At 49.0% G+C, this 20,003-nt stretch overlaps 2 protein-coding genes across 6 annotated transcripts in view; both read right to left on the bottom strand.

The window, feature by feature from the left end:
• Positions 1 to 3,158, bottom strand: part of Ankrd60 (ankyrin repeat domain 60) — a 5,855-nt gene extending 2,697 nt beyond the window's left edge. Inside the window, exon 1 of the mRNA XM_013352106.1 lies at positions 2,795 to 3,158. Within this exon, the coding sequence (XP_013207560.1) occupies positions 2,795 to 3,158 (364 nt within the window). The remainder of the gene's footprint in view (positions 1 to 2,794) is intronic.
• Positions 3,159 to 4,999: 1,841 nt separating this feature from the next.
• The window catches only part of LOC101989023 (serine/threonine-protein phosphatase 4 regulatory subunit 1-like), an 89,092-nt gene continuing 74,088 nt past the window's right edge, over positions 5,000 to 20,003 (bottom strand). For all 5 annotated transcript variants that reach the window (XM_013352228.2, XM_013352229.2, XM_013352227.2 and 2 more), the window contains 10 exons: positions 19,179 to 19,606; positions 17,100 to 17,293; positions 14,345 to 14,440; positions 13,472 to 13,657; positions 13,115 to 13,276; positions 12,295 to 12,395; positions 9,757 to 9,877; positions 8,817 to 8,951; positions 6,707 to 6,848; positions 5,000 to 6,065 (listed from right to left, as the gene is read on the bottom strand). In XM_013352228.2, the coding sequence (XP_013207682.1) occupies positions 5,914 to 6,065; positions 6,707 to 6,848; positions 8,817 to 8,951; positions 9,757 to 9,877; positions 12,295 to 12,395; positions 13,115 to 13,276; positions 13,472 to 13,657; positions 14,345 to 14,440; positions 17,100 to 17,293; positions 19,179 to 19,606 (1,717 nt within the window). In that variant the 3' untranslated portion in view covers positions 5,000 to 5,913. The remainder of the gene's footprint in view (positions 6,066 to 6,706; positions 6,849 to 8,816; positions 8,952 to 9,756; positions 9,878 to 12,294; positions 12,396 to 13,114; positions 13,277 to 13,471; positions 13,658 to 14,344; positions 14,441 to 17,099; positions 17,294 to 19,178; positions 19,607 to 20,003) is intronic.

The raw sequence follows: 20,003 nt of genomic DNA, 5'->3' as shown, positions 1-20,003 counted from the left end.
TCTTGAAGGGTTTTGCGTTGATTTCCATCGGGTGGGGAGATGATGGAGCCCAAGGGGCTTTGATCCTGTTCTCATATCCTAAACATTGTAGGGAATGGGGCCAGGGACAGCCACGTCCTCAGGTTGAGGGAAGGATTTAGATGGAAGGATAGGCTGCTGAGCCTCTCACCTCCACTGGGTGCCTCCCCATGGAATTTGTGTAGACCAGGGTTTATGGGGGTTCTGATTCAAGAGAGCTGCAGGGCTGCAGGTATTAGGTTCTAATTCTGCTAGGCTCCCTTTGAGCCTCCCCCTCCCCCCAATGTGGGAAAGGACATAGCTTGGACCTTGGGGTTTAGATAGACTAGTAGTGTCAGAGTTAGGGGTCCTGATGCTTTGAGTTCTGGGGTCCTGATGAGGGCAGGATTTACTTTGGACTTGGGGTTCTCATGATAGCAGGGGCTACTGGCTGCTTAGGGGTCCTGGTTTAAGAGCAATCTGTGGCCGAATTTAGGGTCCTTTCATGGACTGCTTTAGGCAGCTGAGAGTGAGGAGTCAAACAGCTCTCCCCTGAGAGTTAGGATCCTGCTACCAACAGAGTTTGCCCTAACTTTGGGGTTCTGCTATGAGTAGGTTAGGCTAAGGGATCTGTATTGAGTTTTGGGGTCCTCATGAATAAGAGTTACTTTAAACCTTTGCTTCCTCACCAGCACACAGCCGCTTCAGCTTTGAAATGCTCCTAACACATGATGTTCGTGGGGGTGGGAAATCGAAGAGAGGCAGGCTTGGCTTCACTCTGGGGGGTCCTGCTGTAGGCAGGCTTTATTTAATCCTTGGAACCCTTAGGAGACACTTAGCTTGGACTGAGATCCTGCTGTGATCATGCATAGTTTGAGGAGTGCCTTTCAGAGGTGCACAGAATTGGCTTTGGGTTTGGGGGTCCAGATGTGCGCCAGGTCCTTATGTAGACTGGGGTTTGGCTGCACAGGTGAATGGTGAGATATGGGGGGAGGAGTGTCTCAGAATTGGGTACGTAGGCTTGGTGTTGATACTTATGATGTGGGTGGAGTCTGCTCTGGGATTTAGGGTGCTGGAGTGGCCGGGGGCAGCTTTAGAGCATTTGAGGTTCAAGCACAGCAGTGTGTGGACAGATTTTGGGACCCTGAGTTTGTCTCAGTCTTCAGTATCCCTTTGTGGACACAGCCATGGAGGATTCCAGGTCCTGAGGGTCATGTGGTTAGCCTGGGGACTTGGGGCTCATATTTGACCAGGTTTGTTTTGATTTGGGGATCCTAAGGTGGGTAGGGTTGGTTTTGAGTTTCAGTCTCTTTGTGTAAATGCAGCTGCTGGAGGATCTGGGGTTCTGAAGGAGTGACAGCTAGTCTGGAGACCTGGGGTTCAGTCTTGGGTAGGTATATTCTGGATTTGGGGATACCAGGGTAGGAAGGAAGCATTTGGTTTAATTTTGACATTCTTATGTAAATAAGTTGTTGAAGTAGTTGGGGTTCTAAGAGTGATGGCTAGCCTAGATACCTGAGGTTCAAACTTGGGGTTTGGGTTTGTTCTGAGTTTGGGGGTCCCTGGATAGGCAAGGTTTGTTTTGCATTTTAGCATCTCTATATGCACACAGTAAGGGTTTGGGGGGCTACAGTAGTAGTTATCCTGGGAGAGTGGGGGTTGAGCCTTGGGTAAATAGGTATGTTTGTTCTAGGCTTGGGGTTGTAGGATGGGCAGGTTTTATTTTGAATTTTAGCACCGTTGAATGAATATATACTTGGTGTGAGTTGGGGGTGTGTCTGTGTATTAGTGGCTGATGGGGGGGGGATTTGGACATTCAACTTTGTTCTGGGTTTGGGGGTTCCAGGATGGGAAGGTTTCTTCTGAATTTTAGCATCTGTATGTAGATACAGTTGATGGAAGCATCTAACAGTCATGGTAAGTCAAGATTTGGTCATGTTTGCTTGCATTTGGGTGGGGGGGTTCCTGACGTGGGTAGGATTTAATGTTTAGTTTCCTTGAATGGCCATTGGGGGTGGAGGAATTGGGTTTCTGAGGCTATGATAGATAACTAGTAATCCTGAGACCTGGAGTTTAGTTTTGGCTAGCTCTGCTCTGGGTATTGAGGGTTCTGGGACTGGCTGGCTTCTTTTGTGTTTGTGCAGTCCTGTGTGGATACAGTTGATGGAGTTTTAGGGTTTTGTCCTAGTTATTGTTGGCTTGCAGATTTGGGGTTCAATCTTGGGCAGATGTGCTCTGAGATTGGGGTTCTAAGACCAGCAAGGTTCATCTCAGCTTCTGGAATGCTTGCACAGATAGCCTGGCTACAGAATTTGGGGTTCACTACTTAGGGTTGGTTTTGGATTCAGGAACTCACAGGGAAAAGGCCTGTCCTTGATTGGGGGGTGGTCTGTTGAGGTCTAGTTTTGCTTCAAGTGATGGCTTGCTTGTGTTCCTTATAAAGACAGAGGATCTGGGCTGCCAGGAGGGTCTTGCTGTGGATTGAGATTTGAGGTTCTGAGTAGCCTGAACTTGCTCGAGGTTGGCAGACTGGAGCCAACAGACAGAATGTTTATGAACCAGGTCCACCTTTACATTTGGGGTCTAATGAGAAACCTGTGTGTTTGGAGTTGGGGGCTCTTGAGTGGCCTGTGCTCCAAGGGGCCCTTCTAGATGGGGTCCAGGGTGATTGGAGTTGACTTGGTCACCTTGGGACCTCTGGTAGTTAGATATATTTTGGAGACCCAGGGCAGGAGTGGGCCGGGGCCCTTGCGTGGAAGGAGCTCGTGGGTGCCGGAAGGGACTGGGCAGGGGCCACCTTGGTCCAGGAACTGCAGCCGCTGTAGGTTGAAGGGTATGCCGACCATCAGGTCCAGCTCCTCTTTGAGCTCCCGCACCGTCATGTCATTGCGGCAGTTGGCCACGCGGAACAGCTCCCCAGTCTCCTCCAGTTTCACCCGCAGGAAGAAGACGTCAGGGGCCAAATCTGGCGACACAATGGAGGCGCGCGGGTCCCCTGATTGTCCCTTAATCCGCGCGCGGGCACGGCTGGTGGGGTGAGCGGTGCGCGCGCCCGCCTTGGGGTCGTGCCGAGGGGTACCCCCCTGCGGCTTCCGCGGCCGCACGTCCGCCCCCGCCACGTCCGCCGACCTCCGCATGGCCCGCGTCATCCCGCGCGTCATCACCGCCCCCGCTTGGGCCCCCGAGACGGGAGAGGGGGCGCCCACGCTTCCGGTTCCCCGCCACCTCCCGCCGCAGCCCTCGCCAGCCTCCTAGAGCTGTGGGGAATCGACTTCCGTCTGTCCAAGGCAGAATGCAAGATCAGGGAGAACCATCCGGAAACGCTAGGCCCACCGTTTCTAAGGTGGGCTCCAGGACTGCCCCCATGTGCTTCCAGAACACAGTAACCCAAGCAGACCTGGACCACAAAGGAAGTGACCCAGGCCTGCGTGGAAACGGCATCAAGCCCATGTATCCTGACACTACAGCATCCTCGAGGGAGGAAAGTATGGAATACATTTTCATGGGACAGGCTAGGCTAAAACCTTTTCAAGTAGAGCTCACACCGGGGGTGGGGGTGGGGACCTCAAATATTAGACCCCAAGTAAGGTCTTCAGGGGTTGAAGGAAGCACCAGGGAAAGGGCAGGGGGCCAGAATACCTTTGGAAAACTCTGTTGTTATCAAAATAAAATACAGCTTGAAAAAATGCATTTGGTACAGCAGTTACAGAAATATGAGCTGAGAGGCACAGTGGTCCAGGCCACCCACGCACCTGGGGACAGGGGTAGGGTTCAAGATGACATCCTTGACTATACAGTAAGCCAGAAACACAAAGGGGGAGGGGCTTAATCCTTTTATATCGAAGAGAGGTTCGTTCTAAACAACAGATAACTCATTTGTAGAGCGCCCAGGGTGGCCCTTTTTCCTGCAGAACTGGATCCCAAGGCTCCACCCACGCAAGGTTAGCTCTCTACCTATCACAGAGCCATAGTCTACACAGGAGGCTGGCCTTGTTACCTGAAGGAAGTGTTCACAATGGATCGCAGTGCCCAGATTCTACCTCAGAACACCGGTCTTAGTTCTTTTATTTTTGTTTATTCAAGACAGGTTTCTGTGTAGCCCTGGCTGTCCTGGAACTAGCTCTGTAGACCGGCTGAGCTTAAGCACAGAGATCGGCTTTCCTTTGCTTCGGGAGTGCTGGGATTAAAGGCGTGTGCCACCACCGCCCTGGCTTTTTGTTTTTCTTTATAGAAAATTATGCTCTGTAAAGAATCCAAGATTCCAGCTGATTTTAATAGAGGCATCTTCATTCACTTCGTAGGCAATAAAAGCTTGCTTGTTGTAGAAGCCCAGCAGTATGGTCTGTCTATTTGCTGTAGGCACACAACCTAGACTGTTCTTGTTTTGTTTTTTTAAAATCTTTTGCCTCTAACTTTGATAAATTAACTCTGCCAAAGCAGCCCAAACGTCGTCTGTCTTGCTGAGTTCTTTATACATTTCCCATTCTGTTTGGCAAGTGTAGATTCTTCTTTTTTAAATAACAAGATCAATGGCATTTGGGGACCTACAGGGGTATTCTGTATACCAGGAAATTCAACATATTAAGTTTACAGAATTTTTGTTGTTTTGTTGTGGGTTGCTCTTCCCACCTTTGCCATGTTAAAATCAGAAACAAAGCTGGGGTAGACACAGGTACAGAGCCATACCCAAATGTCTACAGTATACAGAATTATTAATGAATGGAAAGCTTTTTAATCTATACAGCATCTTTCTGTTTTCTGTGTACTTAAACCAACATAGAGTACCTAACTCCTCAAACCAATGTTGCCTGGAGAAAGTGCTGGTCAAAATTATGGCTTTTTTCTTTTGAGTCTAAAGTGTAAGTCAATATCCATGCATCTCAGCAGTCAGCCTCCTTCCCCCACCTGAGTCCCTATTTTTGTTTGTTAGTTTTTGTTTTGTTTTTCGAGACAAGATTTCTCTGTGTAGCTTTGGAGCCCATCCTGGACTCACTCTAGACCAGGCTGGCCTCAAACTCACCTGCTTTTGCCTCCCGAGTGCTGGGATTCAAGGCATATGCCACCACTGCCTGACTGAGTCCCTATTAAAAACAACCTATGGCTCGCTACTCTCAAAGACCAATACACATTTTTCCCATCTCTGAAGGGAATATCCTGAGTACAGTGGTTTATAACAACAATACATGACCCTAGGGGAGCCCACAGCAGAGGACACAGTTTAAAGGTCACCGAAGCAGCTGCATGGAGCTACGTGTGCAACAGTTCCAGAGCAGATCACGACTTCACATGACGTTTGTCCACTGTTGGGAGGCTAGTGTTACAGTCATATATTTTCTTCCTGTCAAGTTATTTACATATGTACAGTATTTCAGCTGGAGATAAAATACAATGCTATAAACTCCATTTTCTCAGAAAGGATTAGGGCAGCAAGCCCAGAGAAAACATGCAAGCTTTTATTAAATTACTTTATTGGCAAGGGAAGCTGTATTTACGTTTGGTTTCCTTGGATAGGATTTCCTTGGATAGGCAGGCCTGGATTTCTTTAGATTGACCTTGAACTCTTGATCTCCCAGTCCCAGCCTCTTAGGTGCTGGGGTTACAGATATGAACAAACTATACCACACTCTGGTGGCGGGGATGGGGGGTGGGAGTGGGAGTTTAAGTAACACAGTCTCTCCTAAAACACAAACGGCTAGTCACAGCTGATTGTGTGGAAGCCAGAGAGTCAGTGGTGCCTAGATCCACAACCTTTCTAAACTGCAAAGAATCAAGTCTGGACAGGTGGGAAGCACAGGGCTGCCCTATCACCTGAAATAGGCCTCCTTCAGAAGCTCCAATACAATTGGATCCCCTTCAAGTGACAGACGTGTACACTGAAGCCATCCCTGTGCACCCATGACAAGGTTGTGTGTGGCTTTACTTTTCCAGTATAGTGGTGTCTATTGCAGTCTGCATCTTTGGTTCTAGGGAAGCAAAAAATGAAACATCTTGGTCCGGGTCAGATTGCAGAGCCAAGAGAGTCTCTTCAACAACTTCAAGATGATGGTTCCCGGCATTTCTAAAATATGCTAAGGAGAGAAAAGTTGGAGTTATATGTGCCATGAACTGTGTTCTAAAACATATCCTAATTTTGTTGTCTTTTAAGCTGCATGTCAAGACACTGGATAAATTTTCCATGAATATCCACATACTTAAGTCCTTTCAAGTGAGAAGTGCCTTATTCCAAAACTATTTCAGAGATTTTAATGGTGGGCTGCCAGAAGTGATAGCGGCTTTAAAAATTATCCCTTTAGATGCTCCTTGTTCTGCGATGCATGAGAACTGGCATGTGTGATCAGCAGCACGGGGAGAAGGCTAGAAATGGACAAACAGGCCACGCTATGGGTGGAAGTAAGGCAGCACAGACACACAGCTTGCACCCACTATCACTCAAGCTTAAACAGCCAAGTGGAGTCACACTGCAGTAGCACTGAGACAGACTTTGGGCTTTCTTTCCTACTGGAACTGGAGCTGATAAATGTGCCCTGTCTAGAGAGTGATAGATAGTTTGTATCTGGTGTGCCCTTGTTAAACAAATGGGATTGTGTTCATCTCTTTAGCTGGCTTGTGCCTCCAATGTGTTGCTATGCAGCCTGCTATAACTCCTTGGGGACCTAGCTGCTACCTGCCACAGCTAAGGTTAACTGAGAAGCCAGCAAGGCCCACACACCCTTCTCCAGCAGTGTCTGCCGCAGGGCCTTGGCCAGCAGAACCCTCACATTTGGCACAGGATCCGATGCCAGGCTCAGGAGGCTGGGAAGCAAGTGCTCCACAAATTGGTCCACAGGAACAGACTCTTCATTGACCACAGCCTGTAGAAATAAGAGCCACAGCCCAGCAGTGACTTTCTCAACATTTCAAAGCACACATACTTCTATAATTCTAACGATATCACTTTGGAACCTGTAGGTTTGAGAGCAGTGCACATGTGAACTTTTACATTTCAAGAACTAAATTTAGTTATAAGCAGTGGCTAATTTTCCTAACATCCTTCCAAAGAATGGCTGACAAGAGCACAGGATTTAGAGGGAAACGGGCTTTGGAGCCTGGTCTCCTTGTGGCCTCAGGTAAGTTGTTTAGCTTTTCTGCACCTGGCTTTTCTCAACTGCACAGTGGCTGACCCTTTGTACCAATCACGCAGCACAGTACCACCACATTGTACTTACCTGGCCAGTAAGAACTTGTTCAAAACCCTGTCTCAGAGACAGGGACCCAGATGCTAGCCCAGGCTTGGGTGTCTGTAAGAGCTGGCCATGTCTGCTTGAGCACAGCAGCAGAGTGTGTGCAGTACACCCCTCCTTTCTTCTCACAACCGATCCTGGATAGCAAAACTAGCCTTGTTTTATGGTAAGAGTGCCACCAATGTGGTGGTGGTGGCACTGAAAGTCTTAGGGCCAACAAGTGAGTGGGGACTTTAGCCAGGTGTGTGGCTTCTGGGTCCTGTGGGTGTTCATGGCAAGGTTAGCATCACTGCAACAATGTATAAGGCCATCAAGGGGCTCTAGGTGCCAAGCTTGCTGTAGGCAGTTGGACTGCATCAGACCAGCCAGCCTGGAACAGCCCAGGAGGATACACTCTACTGTGCAGAGAGACTTGGTTGCCCAGGCCACTGGCAGGGAGCTCAGAGAGAGGTTCTAGGCCAACTAGGTCTCAATCCAGACCTGTCTTGTCACCTTAGTACCTTCTTCCCAGAGCTGTGTTCAGATCAAAATTAACAAGTCTCTGAGGTATGCTATCTCCTGAACATCCTTCCCTTGTTTTGTGTTTTTCTTGCTTTTCTAAATCTTTAACATTAAGCTTCTTTAAAAAAAAAAAACAAAAAACAAAAAACATCTTGTTAGTTTTTCTTGAACAAAATGGGTTGGAATCATTTCTTGGTTCTCACATTATTTTCTACATTCTAGATAAATAATTAAAAACATAAAAGAAAAAAATATTTCATTTCTGCTTTTGCTACACAATCATGTGAATACTAATTTTTTTTCTTCACATATGGCTGCGCTGCGGAAAAATACTGGCTATGTTCCTCTAGACCGACAGGGGGCGCTGGTGAGTCTTCTCACTGCAGTTGTTTTTGAGGCAGGGTCAAGGGACTAAGTGGAGATAGACAGGGCCCCATCAAAGTCAACTGTGAGCACAGCTGGGCAAGCAGCTCCTGGAGATGGCGCCCCAACCCTTTGCATTTGTGGTGCCAAAAGACAGCATGATGAAACATCAGAATCATTACCCTAAACATATAACATTATCAAAATCCTCAAACCAAAACCCACAGCTTTCCAGTTTAGTGGGATCCTGCCTAGGTCACTTGACTTCTCTGGGGTTTATGCTTAACCTAAAACAATTATCCTTAAGGGTAAACAAATGTGCCATTACGTTCTCCCGTGTTCCACTGGGTTCCATACCAGGAGGTCTTACTGGAGAGCCAGATGTACCAAGATGGCTGACATTTAGGTGAACTTCAGTCATGGGGGTTGTAGAGGAGACAAGGGGACATAAATTGTAAGCCTGGGGCATGAAAAGGGGTTTCTGCACCCTCCCCCTGAATGAAGTGTGACAGGAGTGGGCTGGGTCTGGAGGGAGAGCTGGCTGGCTCTTCACTGATTTCATCTCCACAATACCCAGTACACAGCAGGTATCAACCGTGTGTGGGATGTGAACGAGTACCCAGGGTGACTGGACAAGACGTTATACCTCCCAGCTGTTGAGTCTCCTCTAAGGTGAGGAGCCTCAGTAAAGAAGACCAGCCTCTGCCAGGGACAGGAACCTGTGGCTGTGCTGACCTGACAGATGCAGGCAAAAGCTTGCCTTCCACCCCACTTAGGGCAGTGCCGGAACCTGGAGACGAGCTCCTGCATGAAACTGAGCCCCAGAGCACACACACCATGGGAGTAGAACTTCCGCAGCATGGCCACCACCTGCAAGCAAAGTGAGAGAGCCAGCCTGAGGCAGGGCCCAGCAGAGCTGACTCAAAGCAGCACTCTCCACCGCAGGGGGTTGGGGGGGTGGAGAGGGATAGGGGCGGCCATTCTTATGTTCTTGTCCATCTTTCCAATGGATTTACCAGCAAGAGAAAGTAGCTCAGTTCTCACTGGAACACACACGTTTAAATAAGTCATAATACATACATGCACACAGAACTCTGCAAGGGCAATGTAAACAGAGAAGGGGATTAACAGACAAATACATCAAGGAGGAAGGATCCAGCTCTTAAAACACATCATCTTGTGAAATGTTGTAAATTATTACCTTTGAGGATATGGTACTTTTATAACATTTTAATACCATCAAGGAATTTAAAAATCATTATTTTCAAGTAAGACTGTCTTTCTCTCAGGGGGCTGAAGGCTATACACACAGAACAGGGTCATCTTTTCTAACCAAGTCCCTCCCCTTTATGAATTATTCTACAAAGCTGTATAGAATTCAACAATAACAACAAACACACACACACACATAAACAACAATAAAACCCTAAGCTATTATTTAAAGAGTTTCAAATACAAAATGATTCCTGCACATTTACCATCATGGAAGCATAAAATTAACAGAAGGGTAGCCTGAAAACTGATAAAACAATAAAGCTTCTAACTTCCAAAATTAAAAAAGCTGGACTTATAGAGAAAACAACGAACATCCCAGAAAAAAAAAAAGTGTTAAAATGGGAAACAGGTAAGAGTGTGCTGTTTACAAGAACGAGCGACGGGAAGGCTGGCTCCTTACTAGCTTGAAGGAAATCCAGCGCACTTGAGAAACTTTGTCTGCACATAACTTCAGGGCGACGTGCCTCAGGTAATCATGAACGTCGCTGGCGCTGTAGAGTTCCAAGATGAGGATCAGCTGCCTACAATCACAAGCAGGGGGACCCCTACCATTAGTTACTAGTCGATTCCGCTCCTTTCCTTCGGCGGCCGCGCGGGCGCAGCAGCAACAGCCAGAGCAGCGGCCGTGCTGAAGCCGCTGGCACCGAGTGCTTTGTAAAACGGGTTTGGGCGTTCAGGGCGTGGGTACCGAGGTTCCAGCATCGGGCTATGGTTGAAAGGCACACAAAGCTCTGCCCTACAACACACACAATGTAAAAGCAGCCGCAGGCCTGCACTTCCCAGGCCACACCATGCATGGGTCAGCGGGAGCGAGAGCCGAGCGGCGGATGGCGCCCTCGCTCTTTTTCCTGTGTTCTTTCGCCTCCATTTCTTTTTTATTTTGCTCGCTCTTTCCCCCTCGTTCTTCTTTCTCATCCGCTTTCCCCTAGCTCGTTTATGCCCACTCTTTTCAAACCGTTTGCTTTTTACTGCTCGCTTCATCGCGGTCCCCTCCGCACCAGTCTGCGGGCAGCCCTTTCACTCTGGCTCTTTCTGGCTAGGTCTTCCCTTCACTCTCCAGTCCCCCTCACTTTTTCGTTAGCTCTTTTTCCCTTACTCTTTCTCTCTTGCTCCCCCCCCCCCCCCCCCCCCCCCCCCCCCTTCGTTGTTTTTTTTTTTTAATCCCCCTTGCTCCTTCTCACTAGGTTTTTTTCTCCTCGTTCTTTCCCGCTAGCTTTTTTTCCCTTGTTCTTTCTCGCTGGCTTTTTCCCCCTTGCTCTTTGCTCGCTGGGTCTTTTCCTCCTTGCTCCTTCTCGCCAGGTCTTTTTCCCGTGTTCTTTCTTGCCAGATATTTTTTTTTCCCTTGCTCTTTTCTCGCTAGGTTTTTTCCCCCGTGCTCCTTCTTGCTAGGTTTTTCCTCTGTGCTCCTTCTCGCTAGGTACTATTATTCCTTTGTACTTTCTCGCTGGGTATTTTTCCCTCGCTCATTCTCACTAGGTATTTTTCCCTCGTTCTTTCTCGCTAGGTCTTTTCCCCTTGCTCTTTCTCATTAGGTATTATTCCCATGCCCTTTCTCACTAGGTATTTTTCCCTCGCTCTTTCTCGCTAGGTATTTTTTCCCCTCGCTCTTTTCTAGCTGGGTCTTCTTCCTTTGCTTTTCCTCGCTAGGCTTTTTCACTCGCTCTTTCTTGCCAGGTCTTCCTTCCTCCCTCTTTTTCCCCTCGTTTTTTCGATAGGACATTTTTCCTTGCTCTTTCTGTCTCACTCGCCGCGGCCCGAGAGCCCCCGCTCGGCTCGGGCGGAGAGTGGTGTGATTTGCACGCAGGCAGAGGAAATGAAAAAGGGCGAGGAGGAAGCGGGCTGCGGCAGGCTGTTTCATATCGCTCCCGCGGTTTGCAGGGGAGGCAGTGGGGAGGGGGGGGGATGAATATCGCTCCCCGCACAGTCCTTATCGCAGCCCGGGGCTGCAATAAGCACAGTGATGGGAGATAGGGCCGAGCCGCCGAGGCCCAAGCCGGCTCCTGCCGCCAGGGGGAGCACGGCCGCTGCGCCGGGCCCAGGCTTGTTTTTCTCAATTCTTTTGAGTGTGCTGAGAACATGACATAATGACTAAACCTCAATCTCTCAAATTAAGCATAATGATTAAAGCTCACAGCAAAAAGAAAATCTTCCAGTTTGCCCCTGGCACCGGCCAAATCATATCCTGAATAGCTGAAAATGCCAGATGGATTTCTTCAGAAAGATAATTATTTGAGAGATGACTAGTTGTGAATAATGAAAATGAAAACTAAAGATACTAAATGGCCCTCAACAAAAGCCCAAACAAGCACCCCACAAACAATCTCCCCATCACTAAAGTACATTCTCCACTTAGAGAAGGGGGCACTGAACTGCATTCTCCTTCATTATGGGTAAAGCCTAGAACATTCTTTGTGTTGACAGCAGACAGGAACTGAAGAGTGCTCCACATAGGCACGGCACAGCAGCAAGCCTCATGGGCGGGTACTTCTATTTAATAGCTGTCTCATCCAGAGGAGACCTTTTCAGACCTCAATGCTGCCCAACATTCTTTGGCTATTCAAGTGCAGGAGGCACCATGTGTCCTACGGAGAAGGCAGTACACAGAATGCTCAAGAAGGCTTTGCAAAACCACTCTGATTCAGGGGAAAACATTGAAGAGTGGGTGATTCATCTTTTATTTGCTTCAAATAAATTGCCTTATAGAACTGCAGAACACTCCAATTCCAGAGTGACTCTAGCCCTGTCTTCATGTGAAAATGGATGTCTCCCCAGAGACACAGGACATATATAACTCAGAGCTTCAGAATCCCGTTTATACCTTAACAAAAACAAGCTCTCTTTATCCAAAGGAGCACTGTGCTGCTGCTTCAGGTGTCAGCTACAACGAGGGAAGGAGACAACTTCCCAGCTTGTCTCCCAGGGCCCCATTTTCACTCACTCTGCTAGTTCGTACCGGAACCTCCAGTTCCTGCTGCTGTCCGTCACTACAAACTCCTGCAGCTGGCGGAGGTGCTCTCTCCTCTTGTCCTCATGGAGCAGCTGTTGAAAATACAGCTCCATGAATGACATGCCAGCCTCAAGGTGACTCCAGCACTCCCTTTGTTTCTCTGCAGGCTATAAGTTTGTCACCAGCCAAAAGCCTGTGTGTCTCCCTCATACCTAGCCACCTAGGACTCGGTGTGGCTGACACCCAGTGAAGCACCCCGTGGACAACTGCTGCCTTTCCTCTTGGGGGAGGGTGTCCATGTCCCTAAAACCCGTGGGCTTCCCCACCCCGAGGAGGTGTGTCTGTGTTCAGTGGATGATGGCTCTGCTGCCCCTGCAGGGTCTGAATGGGGTCAGTGACCACCAAAGTCCCTAGAGTGACAAATGAGTTTCTCTAAGTAACTTCTAAGCTCTTGTTTTTATAACCAATCACTTCCCTAGGGGAAGGAAAAAGCAGGAGCAGAAGCACTGCAGTGAATTGCAGGAAAGGTCTTCCTGTGTGCAGGGCTATGGTTTTATTTGGGCCCAACATCTTTCCACAGGTGACCTCTGGGTAAGCCAGGTCACCCCTGGGGACCTTGAACTTTGCCATCCAGAACCCTTCATAAGAAGCACAGCCCTACTGGGTCCAAGCAGCAGCAGAGGTATGAATGTCCATTTTAGATTCCGGGTGCGTTTCAACTGCAGAGTGCGGTTTCTTTCACTGCCACCAAGCTGCTAGCCCATGCTCAGTGGCAGACTGGGGAAGGCCTGCGAGATTCCAGCTTTCCCACCTTTAGGAAGTCATACAGGTGTTTAAGGACTCCTACACGCACTTCATCCAGATCCTTCAAAAACCCACTGAAGATGGGAACCAGGTCGGCTGCTGTCAACTGATCCCCGAGAATCACTGCCAGCTCATGAATGGAAAAGGCGAGGGTCCGCCGGACCTTCCACTAGGGGTGACAGCAGACACAAGAATCAGCATGAGCAAGTGTAATTCAATGTTCCTAGCATTTCCCCAGAGGACAGTAAACAAGCCGGCTCACAGTCACAGGCAAAGTCAGGGCGACAAGCTGTGCTGCAGCCCCAGGGCCTCCTGCTCTGAAGCCGCCCTCTTTCTGTCTGTGCCTCTCGACCAGACCCTTTACCTGACCATCAGAAGCCAGAGTTTCGTATGTGTCCTTCAAGCAGTGCCAGTTCTGCCGGCCGAGGGTCAGGGCCACCCCAGGGAGGCTGTAGGCACAATGCTTGGCGATGTCAGTGTCCACAGTCTGGGCTCTAGCTGGGTCAGTCATGGACACGAACTGGTCGAGCAGAGGCTGAGGGATTATATCCTGAGAAACAGGAGAAAGGAAATCATCACACTGGCAAGGAGGACCAGCAACAGCAGTGCAGGCTCTCACAGCCTGGGCTGAGAACAGAATAACAGAGGGAAAGCAGTAACTAGAGTCAGCTGCCTCAAAGGGGCACCTAGGCCACAGAGAAGAGCCTGGAGAACAGAGTGCATGACACAGCAGCCCAGTGTGGAGACCATGTTCTCCAACAGCCCCGGAAGCTGGGCTCAAGGCTACCCTTGGGATTATTATTTCTCCTTTCCAACTGAAGAGAGGCCTCCCTGGTACAAACAGCACCTGTTTTTGCCTGCCTCTGGAAGAGCAATGTGTGCCAATGACTTAGAATATTTAAGGAGCATAATATTTGTATGGCACAAGGGGCCAGTCCATAAGAGAAATGTACCCAACAAAAGAAGCCTACAAAACTTTTGTGCCAAAAAAAAGTCATTGTCTAAAACATCAGTCTGAGGTTGTTTCCCCCTTGTTTAGCTTTATTAATAGACTTTGAACACTACATCATAATTCTATTAGAGAAAATATTACCAACGCAATTAATTAGATAAACAGTCCTGAGATAAGGAAAACACTGGGTTTCAGTGGCTGCTGCAAAGTTTAACTTAAGGAAGATGAAAGGTTAATCTACTTTGTTTTTTTGTTCTTTCCTTTTGTTTTAAGGAACAAACAAACCTGTACTTTAGATCTGTGCTCCTCAAGTGCCGGAGGTCCCTGCCTCTGCTCCGTCTCCAGGTGCTCACTGCTTCTATTCTGAGGCTCAGTTTGATCCTGTAGAGTTGATGGGACATGTCACCAACTGACACCAAAGGAGGACAGCGTCTTCATCCACCCCCATCCAAGAAACTGTCCTTCATGTCAGAAACAACAAGTTTCAGGAAGTGGGGCACGGCATTTCTCCTGACAGCAGAACATGCACTTCTGCATAGAGGCAGGCTCTGCACATGGTCCAGTCTCTACCTGTGCTCTGGAGAAGGAGCTCACAGCAACTTCAAGGCTGCCGTATAGGCAGCCATGCTGACTGTTAAAGCCAGTGAGGAACAACAGTGTGGGATGTCATCTGCCACTCTTTTAAGGCCTGGGTCTCTTGTGTGTGGTCAACCAGCAGCCTTCAAGACAGCTCCAGAAAGAGGGGTAAGGATGGATTTTCAGAAAGGACAGAGCAGGACCTCCAGTCTTGGCTTGAAGTCAGGCTGCAGTGCAGGTGGCAGGCATGGCAGTGAGGGAGGTCCGGCCAGCAGGGGACTATTGACTCAGTAAACTCTTCTGTGCTCGCACGTGTGCAAACACTCCTAATGTTTGCTCATGAACCTTTGCATTAGGTTAACAATTAAAATGAGCAACAACATTCAATGGTGACATATCAGTCTTTGATCATTGATTAACATTAACTGAGATGGACCTGACCTTCTCCTTCAACCATAACACGGATGTTCAACTTGCACTTGAAATGTCATACTGTCTATTGTGCTAATGGATTCTGACAAATCAGCTCAATATATGATCCAGGAGTCAATTAATACCCCAATAAATGCAATGTTTGCTCTGAGCATGCCACAGGACCTTAGTGCCCAATGTTTACAGAGAAACATGCTGTCTATCTGAAGAGGAAACATGATGGCAGTAACATTTTGGTAGGGCACTCAAGGTCTCCTTTGGGCATGGTGCCTCCGATTCTCCACATGAATCAATAACACGCACTAACACAACATGGCTGGTATCAAATTCAGCACTCTAGGAAGGAATCCTGTCCAAGTCTTGAATGAGCTCACTGTGGAGCACTGGCTTCAGGAGTGATCCATCCTGACCCAACACCACAAGCCCTGTGAGCTCACTTCTCCAAACAGCCCTGGAGCAGGGCGGCATACTGAGTGGTGCGAAGCACCACACCTTCCTGGAGAACCTGTGAGAGAACCCTAGCTCTTCAGGACAGTCACGTTTCCAACCACTCTGCCATCTGCACCTCCCCTCCCCCTGCAGCTGTGGCCAAGGAGAGCCAGGAGGAGAGCAAAGGCAGGAGGACTTCTGGGGTAGGGTTTCCTTCTTCTGTTGAGCACCCTATGCTGACATGGACAGACAGCACAGAGGTATGATCCACTCTGCCTCTCTGAACATTGTGGGACAGGGGTGCTCTGCCGTCCACGTGGTCTCAGTATTTGCAGCTGAGGCCCCTGGCTGACCTCATCTGCGCTCCAGGGTCAAGCTGAGATCCACCAGCTTAGCTTTTCTTTTTTTTTTGGTTTTTTTTGAGACAGGGTTTCTCTGTGGTTTTGGAGCCTGTCCTGGAACTAGCTCTTGTAGACCAGGCTGGTCTCGAACTCACAGAGATCCGCCTGCCTCTGCCTCCCAAGTGCTGGGATTAAAGGCGTGCGCCACCACCGCCCGGCCCAGCTTAGCTTTTCACACATACCTTGGAAGACCTGGCTGAGGCGCTCTGCTGCCTTTTTCCAGTTCTGCCTCTGATAAAGAGGCCCCAATACTAACACACTCCACCAGGGACAATGGACTAGACTTTTCTCCCCTATAGTTAGGGTTTCTACAGGCAGGTAACAAAGGAAACAGGCCTGTTTTCTTGGCATTTTATAGAAGCAACACAGGCATCCCATCCTTTCTTAACTAATCTAAAGGCACCTTTGACAATTTAGACACTTGAGATTAAGATTGTGCCAGTCGCTTATTTGAACAGGCTTCGGGTAGGGATGATAAATTAATAACTACAGTCAGAATTTCAGTCCTGTCAACAGCAGTGTGCACTTGGCTCCTGAAGACCGTGGACTTGCAGAGTCTGATCACGCTGATTCACAGTGGCGAAAAGGCATCAACTTACCCGAGGCCTGGGCAATGAGAGACCCCAGTTTAAACTGGGCCAAGTGAAAGGTAGGGGAACGGGAAGGTACATGGATGCCCAATATCAAGATGGTTAGGAAGCTTCTAGAGAGTCAGGCAAGGAGGAAGTTCAGGCCCTTCTGGTTTCACTTGGGGCCCTGGTCTCACAAGGGTAGGAGAAAGCAGGTGACGTGGGCTTTCTCAAGCCTCCCCTCTGAGAAGGACCAGCACCAAGCAGCTGGGGATAAAAGGATGTCACTCTCTGTGGCCTTCGTCAAGTTAGAATTCACCCTCTTCTGTTATTAAAGACGTACGTGACCGCCAGAAATGACCAGGACATTTACACCGTTAATCCCCCAGGAGCACTGCCTGTCATCCCCCCCCGGAGGGGGGGTTGTTTCTGGTGCCCACCCTGTTCCCAAGGAAGGGATTCAGGGTGATCAATCACCTGATTGATTGGTTGTCTAGTTATCCAAAACATGACCTTAAGAATGAAATGAAATTTGCCATTTATCTTCTCTGCGGGGATGTATTAATAAAAGCAAGCATGGCTTTGTGATTTCTGTCACATCCTCAGTGGCTGAGGGACAGGGCAAGTACTTACTGTGCTCTGTAATATCCTGGCCACAGAGAGCTCGTTCTGAGATGATGAAGCCGACAGGAGGATATGATTGTCGGAGACAGGGCTAGGATCTGAAACGGGCTTTTCGTTTAGACCTTCTGTCTGCCTGCCCTCGGGTTCATGAGTGGAGTCGAGCTGCGTTGCTCTCAGTGCGGCAGATAATACCTGAACTTGAGCTACAAGAAGAGAAGTAGCAAGAATTTTAATAACTATATGGGGCTGGGTATGTGGTTCAGTTGGTAGAGTGTTTACCTAGCATTTAGAAAACCCTGTTTTGGATGCCCTGCACTCCATAAGATGGATATGACAGCGCTTACTTCTACATAATCCCAGCATGTGGGAGATGGCAGCAAAAAGACCAGCAGTTCAAAGTCACTCTCTATTTCAAAGCAAGTACCAGACTAACTCGGGCTTTGTGAGAGCCTGTCTCAAAAAAAAATTGTAAAAAGATTTTAATAATTGAATGTGGATCCTGGACTGACTTGAGGGGTATGCACCAAGCCTTGGCCTGGGAATGGGATTCTCCCTAGAGGCACATATGTGTACCTCCTCCAGAACTGGAGACTGTCTAGTACCAGACTCTGGAGTCTAACCAAGATCTCCCAGCCCAGTGTGATGCTAGCCATATCAGCCACACTGAGCGCATATCTGGATTCAAACCACATTTGTCAGGAAGAATCAGTTCAACTCTATTGTCTCTCACAAGAGAACAAAATGAGGTTACACAGGGAGAAGCTGGGAGGCCATCCTCCTTGACAAGGGTTGTCCTACTACCCGTTTATAAAGCAGGACGGCTGCCTCCCTCCCACTCAGGCATATGCATGCGCGTACATCTAAGTCTATTCTCACACTAGTGTGGTTGCTCTATGTGAACCTACAGAGTTTTCTACACAAATTAAAGCTGTATATTCCCATCTCCAGAGCGCTGGGCACATGCACTACCTATCCCCCAAGTGCAGCACACCAGGCCCTCTGCAATAGCCAGAATATAAAATGTGTCATTTGTTTCTGCATCTCTGGGGGTACTGACTTCTTTGGGATCTGGGGAAAGCTAAGAGTCCTTTATGTAAATATGTGCAGAACACTACAAACAATGGCTTTTCAGGAGCAGGAAAAATACCTGTGGCCTATCCCTTGACCTCCAGGGTGGAGATCCCTCCATTTTCTCTGCCCCCAGGAATGACCAGCTTCCTGCCCTATGCTGCTTCTGGACACCTCTCTGTCAGTCCTCACCACACCCTAGGCAGAGTTGCCTATACAACCCCCTCTGGCAGATGATGTCAGCCCCAGCAGCTCTCTTTATGGGAGGAAGGGGAGTGTCAGAGCAGCTACAGGAATGTGCTGGTCCATGTCCAATCCTCTGCCTGTAGCAGTCAGGCAGGGAATGCTTGTTTGTCCCTTGAGCAACCACTGGGCTCCTTTACTTAGTCTCAGGGACAAAGACTAATCATGGGGCAATCTGAACCTTCGCATTTCCTTTCCCCAAAGCATCACAGCTCTTTGCCTTGTAACAGCAGCAAGTCTTGCTTTCCCAGTTCCTCTGACTCAGGACAAACACAAGTCTAACACTGTTGATTGGCTGAGGACTAACTGGGGTATGCACGACACCGGGCATGGATTAGGAGACTGGCTCCGAGACCCCACATTTGGTGGGAGCATTAGTCATGACATACAAACACCTCAAAAAAGTTGTACTTTCCCTGGTTGCATAAGACAGAAACCTTAGGACTTAGTGAAGGCCTGAGGCAATGGGTTCCAAAAGGAGGGCCTCGCAGGGAGTGTGAGAAATGACATCACTGTCCCTGGAGCTAATAAACCTTCCGTAACCACAGGTATGCCCAAGCACTGTCCCCTGTTCTGTCAGGGTCCCCTCCAGGCTGTGCACACACTGTCTGGAAACCCTCTTCACACAGTTCCTGTCTGGAGATATCAGACTGGACTAGGCATGACCCTGAGTAAGGAGAGTTAAGAGATTATACCGACAGACATTGCACCATAGGGGCCTGGTGGGGAAGAAAGCAATCCTGTGCCATCCACAACACACAGACATCCTGTCTTTACCTTGAATGTCTGGGTCCTGCAGCAAATGCCCCTGCAGACTCTGCAGGACTTTCTGGATTTCGCTTCTGGCCACACAGCTGTCACATGTAGCCTCAGGTCCACTGTGGCTCTCTTCCAGGGGTCCAGCCCCACTCAGAAGCACCTCCACTTCTTTGCTTATGTCAGGCAGAGGAGTTCGCCAATACAGGAAAGTACTGAATGTGTCCTCAGAAGTCCCTGGACCTGCTTCATGGTCACTGTTGCTGAGACAGCCACTGCCCCCTGGGAGCTCTGGGAAAGCCCCAGTCCTCTCAGCTAAGGTTGGAGAAGAGCTCCGTGGCTGGCTTTCTGCCGTGACTGCGGAGGAGCTGCTGTCATGCCGGTGACCAGTCCTGACCGAGGCCTCTTCTGGAAGAGGGTCTGGCTCTGTGTGCACTGCTGCTTTAGGACTAGAGCAAAGGAGGGAGCAAGCTCTCAGCACCACAGAGCATTAGGGAAGGAGGCAGAAGCAGGGGCCTCCACCCTCCTGCCATTGTGTCAGAAGACTACTACCTCACAGCTGCACTCAGTACCACTCTGTCCCCTGGGAGAAAGGTGTGTACTGAAAATACCCCTAAAGTTTATCAGTACCCCAGGAGGGGCAGGCTTTGGAAAAAAAGGCTCAGGCACCAGCAAGAGCTGACTGTGTGCCAGTCTCTTGGAAAGCCTTGATGAGGAAGACCTGGTCCCGGGAATGGCACAGCACAAGCACTATGAGTGCAGGAAGAGGAAGTATGGAGGATGGGGACATTGAGTGCAGGAGGAGGAAGTATGGAGGATGGGGACACTGAGTGCAGGAGGAGGAAG

Source organism: Microtus ochrogaster, linkage group LG8, assembly GCF_000317375.1.
Source record: "Microtus ochrogaster isolate Prairie Vole_2 linkage group LG8, MicOch1.0, whole genome shotgun sequence".
In the NCBI taxonomy this organism is placed as follows: Eukaryota; Metazoa; Chordata; class Mammalia; order Rodentia; family Cricetidae; genus Microtus; species Microtus ochrogaster.
The sequence above is the reverse complement of the archived record's forward strand: the minus strand, read 5'-3'. Positions and strand labels throughout refer to the sequence as shown.